The 22,634-nt window shown below is 48.6% G+C and overlaps 2 protein-coding genes across 4 annotated transcripts in view; one reads left to right on the top strand and one right to left on the bottom strand.

The window, feature by feature from the left end:
• LOC103689966 (MARCKS-related protein-like) overlaps positions 1–22,634 on the bottom strand; it is a 980,777-nt gene that overhangs the window by 340,517 nt on the left and 617,626 nt on the right. The gene's annotated exons all lie outside the window — the stretch shown is intronic.
• On the top strand, positions 32–22,486 carry Spint2 (serine peptidase inhibitor, Kunitz type, 2). 3 transcript variants are annotated; one of them, NM_001082549.1, is made up of 7 exons: positions 32–422; positions 15,313–15,483; positions 18,724–18,777; positions 19,714–19,767; positions 20,388–20,549; positions 20,754–20,792; positions 22,013–22,486. In NM_001082549.1, exons 1-7 carry the CDS (start codon positions 317–319, stop codon positions 22,177–22,179), a joined length of 753 nt encoding a protein of 250 aa, NP_001076018.1. In that variant the 5' UTR covers positions 32–316; the 3' UTR covers positions 22,180–22,486. The 3 variants fall into 3 exon arrangements, with proteins under 3 accessions (NP_001076018.1, NP_954518.1, XP_063139627.1); NM_199087.1 differs by lacking the exon at positions 15,313–15,483; XM_063283557.1 differs by lacking the exons at positions 19,714–19,767; positions 20,388–20,549; positions 20,754–20,792; positions 22,013–22,486 and adding an exon at positions 19,027–19,707 and having other exon boundaries at positions 288–422.

Raw genomic sequence — 22,634 nt, 5'->3', positions numbered from 1 at the left:
CCTGTGTCCCAGCGTCCGCCATTCTCCGTAGCGCCCCTCCAACGGGTGGAGGCCTCCCTAGTCTGGGGAGAGTGGCAGAGTGTTGCCGGGCGTCCAGGGACCGTGTTGGGAGGCAACTAAGGCGTCGCACGCGCCAAAAGCCAGAAAAAGGGGCTTCCGGGAACCCGGGCGCCTCGAAGTCCTCTGCGGGGCGAAGCCGCACCTGAGCTCGCGGGCCTGCAGTGCGCGTGCGCGGCCGTGGGCTTTCCCGCACCTGCTCGCGAGACCCTCAACGGCCGGCGGCTCGACGACTGGCGCGCGGCGCGGGCAGCAGGTTATGGCGCAGCTATGTGAGCCGCGGCGGGGCCGGGCGCTTCTCGCCCTGTTAGCCTCGCTGCTTCTCTCCGGGGCCCAGGCGGCCAGCAGAGACCTAGACGTCCACGGTGAGGGCCAGGCGGGGGATCCGGGAGCAGGGGATAGAGGAGGCCGCAGCTGAAGTGGGCTACTCAGTGCGCAAAGGAATCACAGGCTCCTTAGGGATGGCGAGGGTGGACAGTGGAGCCAGTCCTGCAGGTGGAGGGGCGTAAAGGTTGGGGACATATTGGAGCCTAGCGAGCGCGGAGGCGTAAGGATTAGCAAAGTGTTCCTTAGAGAAGGAAGGAGGAAGGGAGGAAGGGAGATGAAGGGTATTGACCCAGGAAGGCGTGGCGCTGGAAGTGGGTGAGGAGCTCAACAAAGCGGAAATTGCTTGGCCAAAGAAAGCCCAGGAGGGGGTGGGGCGTTCTTCCAGTCCTCAGAAGGTGGAGATTTGATCGGGAGACCTGTTGGCAGCTTTGGGTACAGGGAAAACGATCTGCAGACACCTGTTGATAGCATGTATGGCTACAGCCCTCCGTGATGTCCCAAGGAAGAAGGAAAGCAGCAGCGATAGAAGGGAGGAGCTTTGCCAGGGTGCCTGCCAGTGTAGGAGCATCTGGTTTCAGAGTGTGGTATTGGCATCTAGCAGCTGGGGTTTGCTTCTTCAAGTGGTGTTACAACTTTTAACTGCTTCAAACAAGCACTAGCCAGCTTTGAAACGATCTCTGTTTAAAGAATTCACTGAGTCCCCGCAGAGTGTCAGTAAAGATAGTGATCATGGCTGACTCAAGGCAAGACGTGTTTCTGCGTTCGCAGATCGTCGATTCCAGTGAGCCCAACACTTACATGCAGATTGCTCGCCAAAGATTAAATGACTAAGCAGTGACAACAGACAGCGGGACAACAACAGTGATGGAAGGGACCAGTATCCCTAGTAGTGGGAGTCGTGAGGGTCTAGAGTAAAATTGGTTGTGATCCGAGGCTGGAAGTCAGGAAGGGGAGAGAGGAAGTGGGAGAAGAGGACATAGCCGTGAGGCCAAAGGCCTTAGCGTTAAGAAAGAGAAAGCCGAAGTGTGGCAGCTTCTGAGAAGTGGTTTATTCCTGTGTCTAAGACTGGGGCAACATCTAGAATCATTGGGAATGCCGAGGCCCAGTGGGGAGAGGCTCAGCTCTCGGAGATTCAGAGTCAGAAGCACAGAGGTTGACCAGACTCCAGCAGCCTGTACAGACAGTATATCGCCTTGTACCTATGGTTTCATGGCCTGTGACTGTGTCAGGTTATGGCTTTTCTAAGCTCTTGTGTGGTCTAAGCCTGGAACCAGCCTGATGTGGTGACATCACAGGCCTTTGGAAGGTCACACACAGTGACTGTTGAGGCTGTGTCCTTGTGAACAGGCTAGACCTACTGACCTTTTGGAAGCACACTAGCTGTCCAGCCCGGTGAACTGCTGCCCTCACTTATCTCAAGTGCTGTTTGTTTGAAAACCTCAACGGCTTCATCTGAGGCAGCCAGTGGTGATAGGTTTGGGGTTCTTTGTGGAGGGGGTTGTTTGGTTTCTCTCAGCAAAGAAAGTCAAGTGCTCAGGTGAGGTGTTTCTCTGGCACATTCCAGCTATACGATGGTGCCACCAAAGGAAGTGGAGGAACTTGGGCAGGAGTGATTATGAAAGGCCTCTCAGAGAATCATATCTTCACCAGTGGCTGAGGGGCAGTGGAAAGGTGGCAGGTCTGGCCAGCAGACTGTTAGAGTTGAAGTTCTGGAAGGAAAGACCTAGAAAACTAGATAGAATGGATGTTGAGCCTAGGTGAGGACACTGGGGTCCTGAAGAAATCTAAATGTTGTGTTAGACTGAGAGGTGATGTGGAAGACAAGGTCATTGCAGGATAGACAGAGAACAAGGCTCCTTTGTCTGAATGGAAATCCCCATAAGTAAACACAGCCTAGGCGGTGAGCCCTGGGTAAGAACTGGAGAGGAGCAGATGTGTGTCAGCAGTGACAGATGGTGGGCAGTGAACCTTCTACCCTTCATGACATCTCCGTCCCTGGAGAGGTTTGGGGAAGTTGGGAGAAGAGGGGTGTGGAAGCAGGGGTGTAGCTGTGAGTTAGTTAAACCGACTTGGCTCCTGGTGGGTCACTCTTCCATCCACTCACCAGAGAAAGTTTCATCTTTCTCTTTCCCTGCCATGGCGATTCTCATCTCTCTCTCCCGACCCCTCTGGAAGCAAGGCCATTTGGAAACTGAAATAAGACAGAACATTAGAACCAATCCCCAAGATGGGTCTAGATTCTTGTTAGAGAAAGGTATTATGAAGGCTCAGAGGGGACTGCAGAGATGGCTCAGGGTTCTTGCAGAGGTTCCATTCCCACTAAGCACATGATGGCTCACCACCATTCATAGCCCTGGTCCATGCCCTTTGGTTTTCTCAGGTATCAAGTATGTGTGTAGTTTTTATGTATGCACGCAGGCAAAGCACTGAGGCATAAAATAAATGTTAATTTTTTAATTAAATTTATTCTTTCTGTTTCTCTTGGGGTTTTTTTGTTTGTTTGTTTGGTTGGTTTTTGTTTTTTGTTTTTTTTGAATCAGGGTTTCTCTGTATCCTTGACTGTCCTGGAACTCTGTAGACCAGGCTGTCATCAGACCCAGATCTCCCTGCTTCTGCCTCCCATGTGGTGGGACTAAAGGTGTGCACCTCCGTCATGGCTTAAGTTTTTTACTTAAGGTTCAGAAAAGAGATGGAAGAAATGAGGGTGTGGATGGATGGAGGTGGAGACAGCAGGCTGTGAGGGTTGTGTGTGGTTGAGGGTCTGTGATCTGACATTGCCAGGGTTGGTAGCCGAGGACAGTGGGAAGAGTCTCCCACTGGTCACATGTGGGAAGGCAGGCAGGTCCACAGGTTACTTAGAAGCAGGCAAGCAGGGGAACACTGATCCATGGAGACTCACCCCAGGAGGCTGTCACAACCTACTATAATTGTATGATTTCCAAAGTTGGGCATTTGTACAGTTAAAGTATTTTATTGGGCTGGAGAGATGGCTCAGAGGTTAAGAGCACCCGACTGCTCTTCCAGAGGTCATGAGTTCAATTCCCAGCAACCACATGGTGGCTCACAACCATCTGTAAAGAGATCCGATGCCCTCTTCTGGTGTATCTGAAGACAGCTACAGTGTACTTATATATAATAAATAAATAAATCTAAAAAAAAAAAAAAGTATTTTATTTGGGGGTTGGGGATTTGACTCAGTGGTAGAGCACTTGCCTAGCAAGCGCAAGGCCCTGGGTTTGGTCCCCAGCTCCGAAAAAAGAATAGAAAAAAAAAAGTATTTTATCTGGGGGGCATTGCCTGAAAGTGTGAAGGTCCGACAGAACCTGAGCAGAATGCAGACCTGCTTTCACACACAGCACCCAGGGGCCAAGGCCAAGGACCCTTGTGAAACAGGATACACACTTCCCAAGTCTCTGATTATACATTCCCATCATACACCTGCCTGCTCTTTATATCTTGAGTTCTGGTCAGATCTCAGGGATATTCCTTAAATTGAAATGCCTCTTTACCTAATGCTCTGTTCCCTGATTTCAAAGGGCCCTAAATTTTCTTTTTTCTTTTAAGAGGTGCGGGTGTTTCACCTAGGTCTCACATATGCTAGGCAAGCACTTTGTGTAATTTTTAAATTTGTTATTTTGAAGCGGTGTCTTATATAGCCTAGACTGGCTTCACATACATACCCAAGAATGACCTTGAGCTCCTATTGTAGGTAGGCATCATCATGCGTGCCTGGCTACTTTTCTATCTGGAGGTGGATTCATAGTTGCCTGGGTTGGCCTTGAACTCCTTTTGTAGCCCAGGTAGGCTTTGCCCTTGGGATCTTCTGCCTCAGCCTTCTAAATAGCCACGATTATAGACTCATGCCAACCACTTTGGCTGAAATAAGGTGATTTTGATCATTATTCCAAGGTCAGGTAACAATTCTCCCAAGTTGGAAATCCCTTTGAGTCATGAGTTAAGTTCCTGCTGCAGTAACTGTTAGCAGCCAGCCTAGGGCATCAGAGTTGTTGATGGTAACTTGATCTGGCTTCCTTCATGGTTCTTGGGAATTTCCATTGGAGCTGAGCCCAGCTGTGTTCATTCCTGAGCCTCCACTGACTTCAAGCATCTTGGGTTAATTACAACTTCCCCAACACCTAAACTGCAAGGCATACTTTTCGACCAATCCACTGAGCATGTCATTAGTTCCTGGCTCTTTTCTTTCCTTACATGGTTAGTATGACCCTAATGGTCAACGTAGCAGCTAGGAGATGAAGTGTATCGGGACATGGTATCAACTGGTATCACATTGAAAAGGGAGTTGTCCTGCTTGTGGGCAATGCTATTTGAAATGCTTATTAATTTAACTAACATATACTTACAAATACGTACTAAATGCACTGAACGAAGCGGGCTAGAGAGCCAGCTAAGCCAGTGAAGACCTTGCTGCACAAGCATGAAGACCTCCCCAGCACACATGTCAGAAGCCAGGTATTACAGGGTAGGCCTGTAGTCAAAGCAAGGCAAGGCAGCCAGACTAGGTGAATTGGTAAATTATAGATTCAGTAAGAGCCCCTGTCTCAAAAATATAAGTGGAGGGGCTTGGAATGGTGCTCTATGCTTTTTATTTCAACCCTGGGAGGCAGAAACATAGGAATCTCTTGAGCTCCAGGCCTGCCTGTCAGGTAGCCTGCAAAAAAAGAAAAATACACATCTGTGTGAGATCTGACTGCTACACACAAGCACGATACACACAGGGAACTCATGCATGTGCCACAGAGAGGCAAAGAGGTCTTAGAAATGACTTCTTTCCTTGCAAGCTGTCTCAGTAGGGCAGGATTCTCAGTAGGGCAGGACTCTCAGTAGGGCAGGTAGTAACTGAGGATGACAGTGGTGTATATTCAGCTGACAGCTTATGAAATGTAACTTACATCTAAATATTTTATATCCACAACACTGAAATTTTATGACCCTTGTAATTTAGGTAGGATGTGTCATAAATGTTCTTTCCTCATAAATACCCATAAATATTGAATTAGTCCTAATAACGACACATTCTAGTCACTAGACACCAATGTCTAGAGGAGACGGTAGTTAGTTGGTGGGCTTTGTACTGGAAGTAAGCATTGAGATATGTCAGCTAGCTCGCTAGCCACTAAGTGGCTTTGTCGATCACTACGAGGCAAAGAGTGGAGTATGCCTTTGCATGCCTTTATTCCTAGCCCTTAGGAGGCAAGCACAAGTGAATCTCAGAGTGTGTGGCCTGCTCGCTCTGTAAAGTGAGCTCCAGGCCAGGCAAGGCTGCACAGTGAGAAGAGGATGCGTTTTAAAGTGTGTGTCAGCTTTAGAACTTGAGGATTAAAATACTGTTTTGGGAGACAAAAGAGCCACCTGGGCCCAGAAGTTTGAGGTAAGCCCTGAGCAGCATGGTGAGGCCCTTCTCAAAAAACAATCAGAACAGCACAAGGCCAGGCATGGTAGAGGCAGAAGAGGAGTTCAAGGAGGTTATCCTCTGCTATGTGGAGTACTAGACTAGCCTGATGTACATGCGTCTCAAGAAAATAGAGTGTTGTCTGTTTTGTTTTGTTCTTAAAACATAACCCTGACTGTCTTCTTGTCCAGTATCTGTGGTGATACAGGCCTGTAATCCCCTTTCTGGAAGCTGAGGCAGAAGGGTCAGGAGTTTGAGGCCCTCCTCAGCTACATGAGACCTTGTCTCAACCACAAAAGAAAATGTTCTCTTATTTTTTTAGGCAAAACACACCAGATGTCCACGTACTAGCTGGAGTCCAGGTTTCTTCCTTCCTTAGTTCCCCTTACTCTCTGCCTCCCAGTGTCTCCTCTGTACCCTTGTACTAAAATGTCAAGGTGTAGACAGGGTTCAAGTCCCTAGAGACATTGTCAGGAGAGGACTCCTGAGGGAGAGTGGTGGTTCTTACGGGTCTGTCCTATTTGCCTGAGGCTGCTCTCTTTACTTTTCCCTGTCCATCACCTGCTGCTTTGTAGAGTTTCGGGAAACCCTTTTTTCCCCCTCAAATAACAATAGTCTAGGCTTGACCTCAGAGTATTGGAACCACAGAGCTGCACCACCACCCCTTGGCTATTTTAAGCATTTATAACTAATCTTTTTTTTTTTTTTTTTTTTTGGTTCTATTTTTCGGAGCTGGGGACCGAACCCAGGGCCTTGCGCTTCCTAGGCAAGCGCTCTACCACTGAGCTAAATCCCCAACCCATAACTAATCTTCTTAGCACCTAAGTTCTCAGTATTTACTATATCAGAAGAACCTCCGTTCTCTCTGTTCTGCTCTGCAGCCATGAATGGGGGAGGGAGCACAGTGCACCTCTGGGACTCTGCAGAAAAAGCTGACTTTCTACTTCGCCAAGGTAGCCTCCAGGTTGATAGTGTGGGGCTGGGAGTGGATGTGGCTCACTTGTGTACAATGCTTGAAGCCCTGGGTTTCATCCTTGATGCCTGCAAACCAGTTGTGGTTGCTCTGGCCTATGATTCCAGCACTCTGGGCTTTGGGGGTGGGGGGACAAGAAAGAGTTGAAGGTTATCCTCTGCTACGTAGCAGTGGAGTTTGAGGCTACCCTGCATTACATGAGACCTGGTTTCAAACCAAGGAATAAAATATTAACAGAGTGTTCCAGAGCTGGAAGCTAAGTCTAAAGGAAGGTCATAGTCCAGTGCTTGCAAATAAACTTGCCAAGAAACACTTCCGTACTTACTAGATCCAAAACCGGTATAAATCATACAGGCAGGCCTTTGTCTTCACTTGGGTCTGTTTATATTTATAGTGTCCTTAGTAATACAGAGGGACACAGCAGTTTCATAGGCAGGCCTTTGCTTTATCCTCGGAGCTCCTGAAAACCGTGTACTTGATGTTTTGGGTTCACTTCCGCTGTGTTGCCCTTGCTGGCTGAGCTAGTAAGGCGCAGTGATTGTCTTGCCTCAGCATCCTCCTCATTGCAGTCAGGGCTCATGTCTGCCTGGTATTTGTTTTAGCCAGGCTTAAATTAGAAAAAGTGGGCTTGCTGACCAAAGAATATGAGTCTTTTTGTCCTGACCTAGTGGTACAGGGCTGGAACCCCAGCTACAGGGATATAGAAGCAGGAGAAGCAAGCATTAAGGCCTTGGCTGCAGACGACCTCGAGACCAGCCCACCCTCAAAACAAAGCCTTCGAAGAGCTGGGTGTGCCTCAGTGGTGGAGCCATCGCCTGGCAATCTGTGAGGCCTGTGGTCAATCTCAGGAATGTTTTAAAAGTTTATTCCATTGGATTTAAACTTTTACAATTTTTATTTAGATTATAGGTGTGGATGCTTTGCCTGCGTGCACTGCTGCCCTTCAGACAGGCAGTTGGTGTTACATCCCCTGGGACTGGAGTTACAGATGGGTGTGAGCCACCATGTTGATACTAAGACTCAAACCTGGGTCCTTTGAAAGAGTAGCCAGTGCTCTAAACCATGGAGCACTCTCTCTAGCCCTTGTTAAGTTTTGTTACATTTTATTGTGGGTGTGAGTATACATGTGCTCCCTCACAAGCAAATGTATGCCAGAGAAACAGCCCTTAGGAGTCAGTCCCTCCTTCCAGCGACTGGGTCTTGGGATCAAATTCCAGGTGTCAGGCTTAGTGGTAAGATACACACACGCACACACACACACACACACACACACACACACACACACACACACACACACACACCCGCATGTGTCCTGTTACTGTTCTGTGAATGAGGAAATGATACACGCACACATGCACACCCCGCATGTGTCCTGTTACTGTTCCTGTGAATGAGGAAGTGAAGAGGAGGAGGCCAGAGTCACTGTGGGGGAAACTAGCTAGTCAGGATTCACAGCTTCTTCCCTGGCTCTGGGTGCTCTGCAGGCTGCTAGGCACGTGTGCTAAGTGGTTCCTACTGTGCACTCCCTTTGACTGTTTCCTTTGTACCTTATGACAATACATGGGACTTAGAATAAGCCCTTAGATGTGGGTGTGATTATAACAATTTTTCTTTTTCCTATCCATGTAAGTCTAAGGGCATCTGCCCAATTGCAGGCGTGTGGAGGGCAAGCACACATCCCCACTTGGTAGGCACAGCTTACCCTGAATGGGGGTAATCCACACTCCCCAATCTCAGGACAGTCTTTAAAAGGATCCCTGCTGGAAGTGATAGTCAGATGTGTGATCCCAGAACTCAAAAGGCAGAGAGGTAGGCGATCTGTAAGTTTTGGTCAGTCAGATCTACACAGCGAGTTTCAGGACTACATTTGTAAAACTTTAACTTCAAAACAAAACCACTCTCCTCCATTCTCTGTCTTAGACATTTTTATCTTCCCCGGTGCACACGTGTCTATTTTTAACAGCTTGGAGTATTCCCTTATCTGGATGTCTCCAGTTGTTTTGCTTGCCAGCACAAACAGATGTGTTGGTGAGGCTTTTCAGCTGCTATAAAGCTGAGCATGGAGCCCTATGTGGATGTCCTAACAGTTGCCCCTGCTCTGTGCAGTTGCCTTTTCCTGGTTTCTCCCCTCCCCTCTGCTTTCCCCATCCTCTTCTCCACATCCTGCTGTGGCTGGGCTGGAACTCAGAGAGAGTCACCTGCCTCTGCTTCTGCATGCTGGGTTAAAGCTGTGCACCTCCAGGCCCAGCTTGGAGCTGGATTTCTTTTGCTACTGTGACAGCTTGTGAACCTCCCACTACCTGAAGATCTTTGTAGCTATGACCTGATTGCCTTTGGCCTTACCCTTAAGACTTCTAAGCAGCTTTAATGAGAAGAGCACAGCTGCTTTCTACACTGCCTAGACTTTTTCACAAAGGATGAACTGATGAGGATTGTGTGTTATGCAAACCTTCAAAGTCTATGTTATGGGTTCTCACTTCACAGCTTGTGGTATGCCATGGTGGTGAATGATGTTTTCTAAACACTTCAAAGAAGGGAGTGAAAGGGTTTTTTGGTTTTGTTTTGTTGTTGTTGTTGTTGTTGTTGTAGTAGTAGTAGTTTTAACTTATTACCGTGTTTTGTGACATGATGGTATCCATGAGTGGGGGCAGACACTAGCATGCCACCACGCATTCAAAAAGAGTCAGTTCTCTCCTTCCCTTGTGGGGTGTAGGATCAAACCTGGGTCTTCAGACTTCCAAGGCAAGTGTCTTTACCCACTGAAGCACCTCCCCGGCCCTAAACTGCTCTTTGTACAATGCCTGCCTCCACCCATAAGTGTTGGGTTTACAGGTGTGTGCCACCGCACCCAGGAGTTTATTTTTGAATAGCTGAGCAAAATCCAGGGACACTGTCGTGATTTGGGAATTCTATGAAATTCGTTTTTACTGCACATAAACGATTGCTGTAGTGCAGACGTCCATTCTCACGCTGCCTGACACCTTTTGTTGTCAAGATGGCAACTGTCATACCCTAGGTTTCATTACTTGAATGCACATATCTTGCAAGAGTAAACCGAATGGATATAAAAAACATACATGAAAGAAGCTGGTGTAAGGAGGTCCACATTTGTAATCTCAGCACTTGGGAGGCTGAGGCCTAAGTTCAAAGCCAGCCTGGGCTGCGGTGTAAGACCCTGCCTCTGAAAAGAAAAAGCTGGGAGGCAGGAGGATCACTCCTTCAGAGCTATCCACAGCTGCATAGCAAGTTCAAGACTAGCTTTGGCTACATGAAACCTGTTTTATCAAAAAAGAAAACATGAAGATCCAGATGGCTGTTAATTTGGTGGGAGAGAGCTAATGGGAAGATCAGCAAGGGTTTGGAAGGTCGCTCTGAGGTAGAGCTTTTTTCCTGGCACATATGAGGCCCCAGGCTCACCCTTTAGAACTGTGTGATAAAGCTAAGAAGTGATACGCAGTATTTCCTGTGCGTTTTGAAATATTCCTAAAGTAAACTGCCTTTGCAGCCAGTACTCACAGCTGTGGGAAATGATCCAGTCTGTCTTTTTAAGCCTATAAATCAGATTGGTAATGTTTAAGAGCCTAAACTCTCTGTGATGTCCTTTTTAGAAGGGGACAGCTCTTAGGCTGTGAGTTAGATACTAACCTGGTGCACACAGAGTCCAGGAAGCCAGCAAAGCTGCACACAGACCCTGCTGTTGGGGTCCAGCCTCGGCACAGGGTCAGAGTTCTCAGCTGGAAGAAGGGATGTCTGGAAGGTGCATAATAAACACACAGGAACAGCTGACAGCTGTGGGGTACAAACGGACAGGCAGTGTCTTATGCTTAAAGCTGCGCTCTTCTCTCTCTCTCTCTCTCTCTCTCTCTCTCATAGCTTGAAGCTGTATATACTTTTGCTCTTTCTTTGGGCTGGAGGTTGTGCGCTCTCGTTTGCTCCTTTTCTCACACTCACACACTCTGCATTCCTCTTTATACACATTCTCTCCTCACACACTCTTCACTCACTCTCTTACTCTATTTCCACACCGCACGCTCTACACTCACCTCACGCACACCTTATGTGCTCCACAGGCTCTCTGGCCTTTCTCTTGCCCCAGTCTTTTATTGATAATCCAAAAGCAGGTAGAAAAAAGACATTGTATAATCATTGCCAAATCAAATTCAAAATAATAACCACATCCCACAACAAACCAAGAATTACGATTGTTCCCCAAAGTTTCAAGTGTCCCCTATTCCCAGGCCTGTGGCCAAAATAATAGTAATTGCAAACTTACCATTATTTAAACTTTAACTTTTGACTTATTTTACTTCAGAGCTCAGAGCTCCGAGGTCAGCTACTTGCATTTTCCTGTGAAGCTCTAATGACAAATGACACAGGCAAAGCTGCCAGGCAGTGGCCAGAAATAGTCAAGTTAACCCTGAACTCACCCTTAACTCAGCAGTTCCCTAGCTTTCTGTTCCTTTACATTGCACACAATGACTCTCCTAAAAATTCCAGTACTTTGACTTAGTTTTACTAGTATATAATTCTATATATATATATATAATTCTGTTCTAACTTATCCAGGAGCCACTCTCAAATGTGGTGCAAACTCATTTCATAACTTCAATAACCTTTTCCTTTCGTGGGGTCCCAGTGTTGGCTCTAATTCATTTTCTAAAAATTTCTTCAAATTTTCTTTGCAAGTCAAGCATTAATCTGGAACTACTGTTGTGCAGTTATTACACTGTTTCCAAGATGAGAACACACAGCATGCACCTGGGCCATTAGGGCTGTGCTGTGCTGTGCCCCTATGCCTCAGTTTCCAGTTGTTTAAGATTCATTACATCAAGGAACATCTAGTTTCACAGAATTCACCAGAGCAGAAGGAGAAAGAAGTAGGAAAGTCAGATAGAATAGAATAATTATGCACACCAAGGTCAACTGAAAATCAGTCACGCACAAAGGAAATCTATACAGCCATTGTCCAGGTAGGTTAGGAGAAATGGGAACAACTGTCTTTGACAAAGGGATGCCACAGGCTACAGAGATGTCTCCATTCCAGCCTACTGCGGACAGTCCCCCTGGAGGGATGGATGTGTCTCCTGCTTCTTAGGGCCCCAGAGGCCATTCTTTTTTGCAAGGAGCTGCCTCAGGCTTCTGAGATGTCTCCATCCCAGCCTGCTGCTGGCAGTCCCTGTCATGGTATGCTGTCCCCAGCTCCTGGAGGGAAGTGGGGGGAAGGGAGAGAGGAGGAGAAAGGAAGGAAGGTGATGGTAAGTCTTTCCATTTGGCAAAGCAGGGTGAAGTCATTGAACCATTGGCAAATTGTCTTGGTTAAAACCAGTGACCTGAGAACCAGATAAACCTGTTTCTTCTTGACAACATTCCCAGACATCAGCCTGCAATTTTATAGCAGCTGATGTTCTAAATGCCTGCCAAGTTAGGTGTGTTCCTTCAGCTTTTTTCTGGTTTTCATGGGAAGAGAGGTAGCAGGCATAAAAGCAAGAGAGACACAGTCTTGTTCTGTTCCTCTGGCTAGCCTGAAACACCATTTGAGTAGATTGGGCCAGTTTGAGGTAATCCTCTTGTACCTGCCTCCTAGTTATGGGGTTGCATAGAATGTGTGACCACCCGTCTGCCCAGCCTCCCTGGTTTTCTTACCCATTTTAGAAGCAGTAGAAATAATTTTGTATTTTAGGTTAGATGCATCTGTAATCCCAGCATCTGGGACCCCGTCACCCCAAAATTGTGTCTTGGCCTGTGTGAGTGTGCATGCCAGTAGGACTTGCAGCTGCTGTGTGACTCATGGGTAGGCTTATCTAGGCCCTGGACCTTTCTTCAAGGTTGGAAAGAAGAAACCAGCAAACAGAAACTGTACATGCCTTTCACTGTTACCTGTAGTACTCAGACCAATGACATTTCTTTCTTTTTCTAGACAGTCTCAATGACCAGACTGGCTAAACTCAAGATCCACCTGCTTCTACTTTCTGAGTACAACACCCAACTAAATCATTTTTTAATCTTGTTTGTTTAACAGTAAAGCCCTCATAAAAAATAACTTGCTGGGATTGGGGATTTAGCTCAATGTAGAGCACTTGCCTAGCAAGTGCAGGGCCCTGGGTTTGGTCCCCAGCTCTCGGGGGGAAAAAAAGAAAAAAAACGAAATAACTTGCTGAAATTATTGGCTAGTATGACTGGCAAGTTACTGTCCGTGACTCTGTAACTGAAAGCAGAGGCTTCTGATGAAGGAGATTTGCCTTTGTGAACCCTCAGATTGTGGCAAAGAGTCCAAGGAATGTTGGTTTCCAAGCAGCTCTGTTCTGTTTTCTCACTGCCTGTGGATGTCAGTTCAGCATTCCCCCTTGGTTGCTCTGAGGAGCCCTTGTCCCAGAACCTGGGCTCTGAGCAGGTCAGTGTGAATTTAGATCTCCTCCCCAAGCTCCAGTGCCCTTGCTTGGAAGTAAAGCGCATTACTTTGTGGTTCCTTCATTGGGAAGGTTATTATTGTTGTTAGATTTGTGTGCATGTTTGCTCTCAAAAATTTGTCTTAGCGCTTGAGGTCACAGGAAGGAAGACAACTGTAGGAATGAATTCTTCCACTAAGTAGGTACCAGAGAGCACATTCAAGCATTTGGCTTGCAGCTACACCATCCTCTCAGTGTTCTGGTTTGCTTGTTTTTGTTGTTGTTTTTTAAAGACAACTCTAGCCAGACCAGCCTTGAATTGAGCCTTGTGGTACTCAGTGAGATTAGCCTTAAAATTCTAATCTTCCTGCTTCCACCTCCCAGGAGTGGAATTATGTCTGTGCACCACCACACTGTCCTAAAACTGCACAGGAAACAATGGCACAGTAGCCGCTGGAGACGGCAGGACTCAGCTCAGCAAGGCTTCTGTAGCACTGCGTCCCCTCCTGTTGTCAGTAGAGATACTGACTAGGTCTTGTGGGCTCTCCTCAGCTTGTCTTGTTGGGAGCAGTGTTGCCTCCTCCGTCTGGTTGTGTGTAGGTTGGGCCAAATAGAAACCAAAGGATTCTGTGTGTGTGTTTACTCTGGGCTTTGTCGATCCACCCGTGGTTTGTGATCTTTGGCACGTTGTCAGATTACCTGTTGCAGGTGTATACCAGCTGCTGCTGCTTTCTTTTTTGCTGTGAGATGTCTTGGGCCTAATACTTAATAGGCAATTTCATTACTGATGAGTTAGGTGTCACCAGTTCTTCTAGTTTTTGTTTTGTTTTAAGATAAGATCTTAATAAACTCCTCAGGCCGGCCTTGAACTCATTGCAACTTAGGTTGGCCTTGAACTTTCAATCCCTCTGGTCCATCCTCCAAGTAGCAGGATTACAGATCTGTGCTATGAGCCTGGCTAGGGAGGTGGTTCAGGTCACGAGCATGAGGACCTGCGGTTGGATCCCTAGCAGCTACATGAAAGCCAGGTGTGGCAGCAACCATATCTAAGCCAGTGCGGGAGGAAGGCTAAGAGTGATCCAGGATGCCAGCCACTGCTGCCTCCAGCCTTTTGGGAGTGGGGGGTTTCCAGGTGTTGAACTCGGGTCATCAGGCTTGTACAGAAGGTGCTTTTAACCACCGAGCCGTCTTGTTGGTCCTGAAATCTTCCTTTTCTGTTACTTAACACTTACTTGTGGATATGGGAGATACAATAGGGGAGTTTTTTTGTTTTACACAGTAGCAATGTGTTGTGTGTATAGATCAGTGTTTTGAGAATATCTGGTTCTATGCCCATCACCGTAACAACAGAAGCACAAATCCTGTCCTTTGCGTTTTCCAAGGTTATTTCCAGTAGTAGAATAAACTAGACATGAGCAAGCTGGAGAACAACAAGGACTGCCTGTGGCCACGTGCACAGCTCTTGAGAGCTGATGCATGGGTGCTCGTTCAGATTGGCCCTCGGGCTGGGGTGGGAGAACAGTGTGCCACTGTAGAACATGGGCCCTCCAGAATGACTCCTGGTTCAGGTGATTCCCTTGCCCTGTCCACGTCCCCCTGACCAGCCTCTTTCAGTGACTGCAAATGTGTCTGACTAGAATACCATGCTTGGTGTTTTTCCCTTTGATTGGAGTGGGGCAAGCCTTAGGCTTCCTTGGAACCCAGGCCTGTGAGCTGGGTTGCCCTTTAGGACAGGAAACAAGAGTTAGGAAGCTTGTCTCTGAAGACCTTGGATCTGAGTGTGGGTGTCTATGTGCTTATCCTCTTTGTGGGAGGATGTGTAGAGCCTGGAATCTGGGCCTGGCACACGCCTGACCGTGAGTGCTCTGCCGAGCCACACCCTCACCTGTGCATTTCTGGTAAGAGTCAAGGGCAGACGCCACCTGCAGCTGCCGCAGGTGCTTTGGACATTGTAACCAGGTGACGTTTTCTTTTCATACAAGGACAACAGTGTCAGCACTGGCTTTGGGAACAGGTCTAGAGGAACTGGCAGGCTCAGAACACTTCACTTCCCTCTTGGAGTATCTTGAACAGCTTGAACTTCCTCCTACAGAATACATGTGTGTCCTTTGACCCTGGGATTGTCCCCGTCAACCCACATGGGTTCTGTTTTGTTTCAGAGTCTTGTGGAGTTTCGAAGGTAGTGGGGAAATGCCGGGCTTCCATCCCCAGGTGGTGGTACAATGTCACTGATGGGACCTGCCAGCCCTTTGTTTATGGAGGCTGTGAGGGAAATGGTAACAACTATCCAAGCAAGGAGGAGTGTCTTGACAAGTGTGCTGGTATCACTGGTAAGACTGGAGTTGGGAGAAGTAGAGACTTAGAGTTCCTTGTTGGGATTTGCACATCTTCTGTCTGCTGGGTCTTCACTCAGTACAGAACCTGGGATGAGGTGGGATTCGAAAGCAGAAGCAGACCCAGTGGTGGTTCCTGTGGCCACACTGGTTTCACTGCAGGCTCCCTACTTATCAGAAAGAGTCAAGCCTATTACCTGACCTCCTCTATCCTCCTCCTTCTGAGTGCAAACACTAGACCACACCCCAAGAAGGCTGGCGTCCTGCGCACTCTTACAGGCTCAGGTTCCCCAGGCATCTTCTGAGACAAGTGATCTGAAAAGCTCACAGAGCTGTGTTAGGAGTGAACACGCGTTTGCGCCCTGAAATCTATCCATCTCCACTCTTGAAGGTAGAATTGGCCCGTACAGTGCAAATAAACCTGAATGCCCAGCACAGCCTTTGAGTCCGGATCCCTCCCTGCTGTTCCCAAGGCCAGGCCAAGGCTGAGCTGCCCACAAAGGTTTTGTGCTATCCTTCCTGACTTGCAGATATGCCTGGTGACTTAAAGCTGTGACAGGTTCTGTGTTGAGCCCCGTTCAGTCAGTCCCCCATAGGCCGTGGTGTTCGTGGTTTCTGACTCCTCACTTTGTGGCTAGACTTTCTTGGCTTTGAGCTATGCATCAGAGATTAGATAGACATCATCAGGTTGTGTGAAGTCAGATCAGCAGTGCCCTTGGGCAGTGACCTCTGGTCTCCTGCAATGGGTGAAGTGCTTCAGTTTGCTTGTGGACAAATGGACAGGGATTGTTGTGATTTAGTGTCTTAACACATGTTGTTTCTTCTTCTTCATCTTCATCGTCTTCATCGTCTTCTTGGTCTTCTTTGGTCTTCTTTGGTCTTCCTGCCTCTGCCCCTTTTGGGACACTGGTCCCAAACTCTCAAGTGCTAAGTTTGAAAGGTATCCACCACCATACCTAGATGATTTCAGATGGTACAGGCCAGTCCTTCACTTTTTGTGTGGCAACTGTCTGTCAGGAATCTAAGTGAAGAAAACGTCCGTCTCAGTGTGTTTCCTCTCCTTCGTGGAGGGGAGGGATTGGACATGTTTTTGTCCCCCTAAAGTGACAAGGACATGAGCAGGAGTCAGTGAGCATAAAGCACACAGCATCTCCCCGGACACGGTTCAGAACTGGAGCCCAGACGCAAGAGCCTGGGGGTTTTGTGGGCCTTTGCTTGTGCGTCTCCTGGCGCTCTGTGTAACCCAGGCTGGACTGCCAGTGCCACTGACCCTCTGCCAGCCTATTTTCTAGGCAAGCAAGTTCTGAGGGAGAATAAAGGTGTGTGTTGTGCCAGTTCATTAATTTGTAATGGAAATTGGAACCTCTCAGGGGACCAGGCTGTCTAAGTGAGCAAGCCTTCTAGCGAGTTGCTGAGTTGCGGGGAAGAGGCTTGATGAGGGCAGAGAAGGCTGAGGGAACCTGGGTGAGGTGATTGCTAAGCGACAGACATCAGACTGGCCCCGTGCCCCTTATACCCACTATCTTAATCTGTGCTAGAGACAAAATTAGATCAGATGTCAAGCATGATGTAACCCAATTGTAGTTCCACCTGCAAACTTGGGAAGTAGAGGCAGGAATTCCAGGAATTAAGAGACCAACCTAGGCAATGTAGCAAATGTGTCAAAAAAGAAGGAGAGAGAGAGAGAGAGAGAGAGACAGACAGACAGACCGACCGACCGACCGACCGACCGACCCACAACCCAAATTTAAAAAAAGAAAAACCTAGCCATTTTGTCATAGTGGTGGTGCATGCCTTAAATCCCAGCACTTAGGAGGGAGAGGAGGCAGGTAGATCTCTGTAGGTTAGAGAGCCCTAATGATCTACAGAGGGAGTTCCAGGACAGCCAGGACTATACAGAGTTGCCCTGTCTACAAAAACAGAAACAAAAACAAAACAACAACAACAAAAAACTAACAAGCAAGCAAAATCCCTGACCATTTTGAAGTTTCTTCATTTGTTGCTGCACTCCACCCCTTTGAGACAAGGTCTGTGTGGCCTAGGCTGTCTACTTTGACCGTCTTGCCTTAGTCTTCGAAGTAGTTGACTGTAGATGTCTCCTCACGCCTACTGTGTCCTCTCAGCCATTTTAACTGCCGTTCAGCAATATTAAATACGTTTGCCCTGTTTGGTGCCTTTGAAAAGCGTAGGTGAATAACTACAGACCGGCTGTGTGGCGCGTGGCTGTGAACCACTCCTAACAAGTCTGAGGCTATTTGAGCTGTACAGTTCCAAGCCAGACCGAGTGACAGAGTGGAAAGAGTCCTGTCTCAAAAAGTCAAAATAAGGATCTGGAGAGACCACCTAGCAATTAAGAGTGTGCATTGTTCTTATAGAGGACCAGGGTTCAATTCCCAGCATCCACATCAGGCAGCTCACAACTGCCCAGTTCCTAAATCTAGTGCCCTTTTTTGGCTTCTTCAGGTCTCTGTAGGCAGGTGGTACACATAAACTCATACTCATGCATCCGTACACACAAAGGTATTTTAAATAAATGTTTAAAAGAGAAGCTTCCCCCTCCCCCAAATGTAGAGGCGATCTCCTTGGGAAAGATGTGACCACCCATGGGTATGTCTTATTCATTCGCTAAGCATCTCCATTCACCTCTCTGTAAGATCTGTGTTGAGTGGGGATACCGAGATGACTGGGGGGTGGGAGTAAAGGCCAAGTGACACCTGGCTTAACTCCAGGGACCAATGTGGTGGAAGGAGGGAATGAACTCTTGAAATCTGTCCTCTCGCCTCCACATGTGTTCCATGACATATACATACACACAAAATAATTTTTAGATATTGTTAAATATGTCATAACGTGCTGTATGTGAATGCTTTTAATCCCAGCTCTTGGGAAGCAAAGGCAGATGAATCTCTGTGAGTTCGAGGTCAGCCTGGTCTACACAGTGAGTTTCAGGACAGCCTGGGACACACAGAGAAACACTATTTTGAAAAACAGAAGTCACTAACTCCACCTCTGCTTTAAAAACAAGTAGATGGGCACGGCCCCGGGAACCCTGAATGCACGAAGTCGCTTCGCTTCAGCTTGCACTGAGTCCTTAGGCAGTCCCAGGGGCTCATTTCTAAGTAAAGCTTATCATGGCCCTCATGCACCCCAGGCTGAACCTCTTTTCCATAAGGGCTGGTTGTGACACATGCAGCCCTCTTGATGGTAGTTTTCTTTTCTGCTCTTTGTCCTTCACAGAGAACACCATTGATGGTCTGGCCAGGAGCAGTGATGGCGCTTCTGCCCTGAGCGGTAGGTTCCTAAGGACCCAGGCGGTAACTGAAAGGATACTTGCAACTGGGAACTGTCAGATGCCTCCCTCTGCCTCCAGTGTACTAGCAACAGGGCTGACTTGTGTTTACCACACAAGGCCCTGCCTTCCCTCTAAGCTGCTGTCTGCCTTCTTGTATCCTCTGCTCCCACTGGGGTCCTGCCCCCCCCTCCCCTCTAGAAGTCCTTCGCCCTCTGCCTGCCTGTCCTTCACCTGTAGCTTTGTGTTAGTTTGCTTTGTAGAGCTGTCTGTAGCCGCCCTGCTCCTCTTTTATGCTTAAGGGACCCTGCGGCAGGAGCCTGGGTGAGTGGCCCCTTGTGCCAGCTAGTAGTGATTGTACCCTTGGGGTTAGGCCCCAGGCTAGGGGCCCAGCTGAGCCAGCAGTACCTGCCCTTCCACAGGGTTACGGGGAGGAGACTGTATACTCCTGATGGGGACAAAATTTCTCCCAGTAGGTAGTCCCATGCCTCACAGTCTAGGCCCTGGCCCTGCGTCTCTGACACCAGAGCCCACATAGGAGTTCTGTGGCTTCTGGGGCTCACCTGGCTTCCAGGTGAGGTCTGGCCCTTGCTGACTGCTGAGGACCCTGAACCATTAACACTTATTTTCAGCATATTTCCGAATGAAATTGCCCAGTAGAACACGTTTCTGGGTGCTTCAGAGGGTAAACACAGCTATCTTCTTGATTGCCTCAAGAAACATGGCTGTGATTATTTTCCATGGTAACCCCTGTGGTAGCAAGAGTCCCATCCACCTCCAGTGTTCAGTGTGTCCTGTGCTCCAGGGGACTTTAGGACCAAGAGCAGACCCACCCCTTAAGGGCAGCACCGCCTGAGCCTTCTTCGTGGGCCCTTTCAGTCAGCCCTGCTAGGCCGACTGATTGTGCTGTGTCTCCCGACCACATCTTTGTGTTGCAGTTCCCAGAAAGCAGGATTCTGCGGACCTCGCTGGTGAGATCTTCAACTATGAAGGTATAACTTAATCAATTATGTCCTTATGTAGTTGGGAAGTGGTTCACTAGGAGGAGCTTGTTACAGAGTCCCTCCAGACCTTGCCAGGTAGCTATACTTTAGAGCCTCAGTGAGTATCTCAGGCTGTTGGGAATCCAGATGTGCCAGGAGAGTGAAGTCAGAGGGGTATGTGCTTCCAGTATTTGCCTAGAACCCTGATTCTCACTAGCTCTGAGGCTGTGGGTAGAGCTATGCCCTGTACATAGTCCCGATGCCTATGTAAGGTGAGGGTCCTAGGATGGATCAGAGGGCAAAGTGCCTGGGACTGCATGGACTACAGTAACATGGACGCGCTTAGCAACAAGTGCCTGGATGGAGCCAGCCCCTCCCCCACTGCCAGTGGCGTGCAGCTGAGATCCCAGCATTTGGGCAGAAGAAATGTTTAGACAGGTGGATTGCCATGAGTTCAAGATTGTTCTGGAACATACACATACAAACACACACACTCACACACTTTCTGTCTCCCCTCTCTCTCTCTCCCTCCCTCCCTCCCTCCCTCCCTCCCTCCCCCCTCTCCCCCCCCTTCTCCTTGGCCCTGCTGCTGGTCTGTGCTCCTGAGGCTCCCTTGTTCATACTTCCAGAATACTGTGTCCCAAAGGCGGTCACTGGGCCTTGCCGCGCAGCCTTCCCTCGCTGGTACTATGATGTTGAAAAGAATTCCTGTAGCAGCTTCATCTATGGCGGGTGCAGAGGCAACAAGAACAGTTACCTCTCCCAGGAAGCGTGCATGCAGCACTGCTCTGGTAAGCCAGCTGACCCTATCCCCGGACCACGGGAGCCCCTAAGGCTCTTCCCATCCCTTTCCCTAACATGAAGCCTTTGGAAATGTCCATCAGACCATTGAATGACAAGGTCTCAGAGCTCCTGGGGAGAGGAGAGCAACTTTGGTCCCATCTCTGAGGCCGGAGAACAAGGGGGACTAACCTTAGTGTTTGCATTCTCCGTAGGGAAGCAGATGTATCCTTTCCTGACCCCGGGCACAAAAGGTAAGTGGTGGCCTCTGCCCTCCACCTGCGCCTACGCCTTCCTGGGTTAACTGGGCTCTGCCCAGTGTACTCTCTGTCACGTACAGCATCGTTCCCCACTGGAGTGTCCTCGTGGCAGAGGACTGTCTGTATGAAAATGGGTAGGCGACTGGGCTGTGTGGGCATTTGCCCTACACTGACCACTGCACACAGATGGGGGCTGAGCCCCAGTGGGGAGTCTCCTAGGCAGCCTGTGCTTAGAGTGGGCACACAAGCCTGATGGCAACCCCAGGCCTGGAGGGAACTTAACTGCCATGTCAGGGGTGTGCAGAGATGGTCAGGGACATCAGGAGGAAGACACAGTAGGCAGCCTGGCCTGGGGAGGGGGCTCTGTGTCCTCCCACTTTTGTTCTAAGCCTGTGTAGAAGATGAGTGCTACCTGTGAACCTGCCGCACTGGTTTGGCCTCTTTCTTGATCTTTTCCCCCTGTGAAGGAGCCTAGAACTGGCCTATAAGTCAGCCTTGTTCTAGAAGTAGAAGCTGGTTCTCAGGGCTGGGCTGGAAAGATAGATGCCCAGGTCTGGAGGGCTGGCTGTGGGTGGAGTTGGGTAGGGGATTGCCCCAAAAGGATAGATAGGTCCTATAGCTCATGGGGGAGGGAGCCAGGTGAATGCACAGGGAGTCACATGCCTGAGATGGACCCCCACCCGAGTGGGGCGGTTCCTGTTCATCCACAGTTAGAAACCCCGGGGTCCCTCCTGGTTCTGCAGGGTACACCCTCATCTGACAGACAGCACTGCTCAGGACAACTCCTTAAGGGACTCATCTCTCTCTTGCCATCTAGGAGTTCAAGGCCAGAGTCAGCTGCATGGGAGTAGAGATTAAATCCCCAAAAATCAAAATAGGGCTGGTGAGATAGCTCAGCAGGCAAGGGCACTTACCTCCAAGTCTCACTGCCCAAGTCCCACCCCAGCACCTACATGATGGCTCTCACCATTTGTACCTTCTTTTGGTGTCTTCAGGCACTATGCGATACACAGACATTCAGGCAGGCAAAACGCACATGAACTTCAAAAGCCACTCTATATATGTGGCGTTGCAGGGGCTACCCTGGCAGACAGTCTCTCCAGATTCCTAGGTTGAAGTAGGCATCTGGTCCTTGTTCTGGATCGACTTGGTCACCCTACTGGCCCTCTGAGGCCATGTTCCTCCTTGTCTTACCTGTCCCCTCTTATCCTTAGCGGTGATCCTGGTGGGGCTGTTCATCATGGTCCTGATCCTCCTCCTGGGATCCTCCATGGTGTTCCTGATCCGAATGGTTCGCAGAAAGCAGGAGCGTGCTCTCCGCACTGTTTGGAGCACTGCGGATGACAAGGAGCAGCTGGTGAAGAATACCTGTGTCTTGTAGAGGCCCCAGTTCTCAGAGAGCCTGGGGGACACCATGACAGAGCAACGCTTGTGCCTGAGATCATTAGGGAGTTTGGTCTTTGTTTCCCAGCCTGTGGGCTGCGTAGAGCCTCTTCCTGACCTCCCTCCCCACAGCCCTCTGCCCTTCCCCACCTATCGCCTCCTTCAGCGTCACTAGGAGCCCCATTCCTGTAGTCTTAACTGTTTGCTTGATTTATATGTCTGTTTTTTAGTAGATAAAGGTTTTTTAAAAATCAGGATTCTGAAAGAAAGAATGTGTTTAATAAAGTGGGCCTTTTAAATTAAAATTTACTATGTAATTTTTGTTTCTTATGACTACTGATTACAGGTGCCAAGGTTCATCTCAGGACTTGATGAGTCATCCTTGAATTAGGTCTTTGCTTTCCTGTCTTGTCTTAGACACAGAGCATTTGTCTTTTTAGACCCTACAGGGTC

Source organism: Rattus norvegicus, chromosome 1, assembly GCF_036323735.1.
Source record: "Rattus norvegicus strain BN/NHsdMcwi chromosome 1, GRCr8, whole genome shotgun sequence".
Taxonomy (NCBI): Eukaryota; Metazoa; Chordata; class Mammalia; order Rodentia; family Muridae; genus Rattus; species Rattus norvegicus.
Note: the sequence above shows the minus strand (reverse complement) of the source record. Positions and strands in the feature narration are given on the sequence as shown.

Excerpts from the sequence above, each read along its gene's own strand:
- Spint2 (NM_001082549.1), top strand. The coding sequence starts at position 317 with ATGGCGCAGCTATGTGAGCCGCGGCGGGGCCGGGCGCTTCTCGCCCTG. Across the intron at positions 15,484-18,723 it reads CAAGTGTGCTGGTATCACTG|AGAACACCATTGATGGTCTG; the intron begins GTAAGACTGGAG and ends TGTCCTTCACAG. Across the intron at positions 20,793-22,012 it reads CCTGACCCCGGGCACAAAAG|CGGTGATCCTGGTGGGGCTG; the intron begins GTAAGTGGTGGC and ends TCTTATCCTTAG.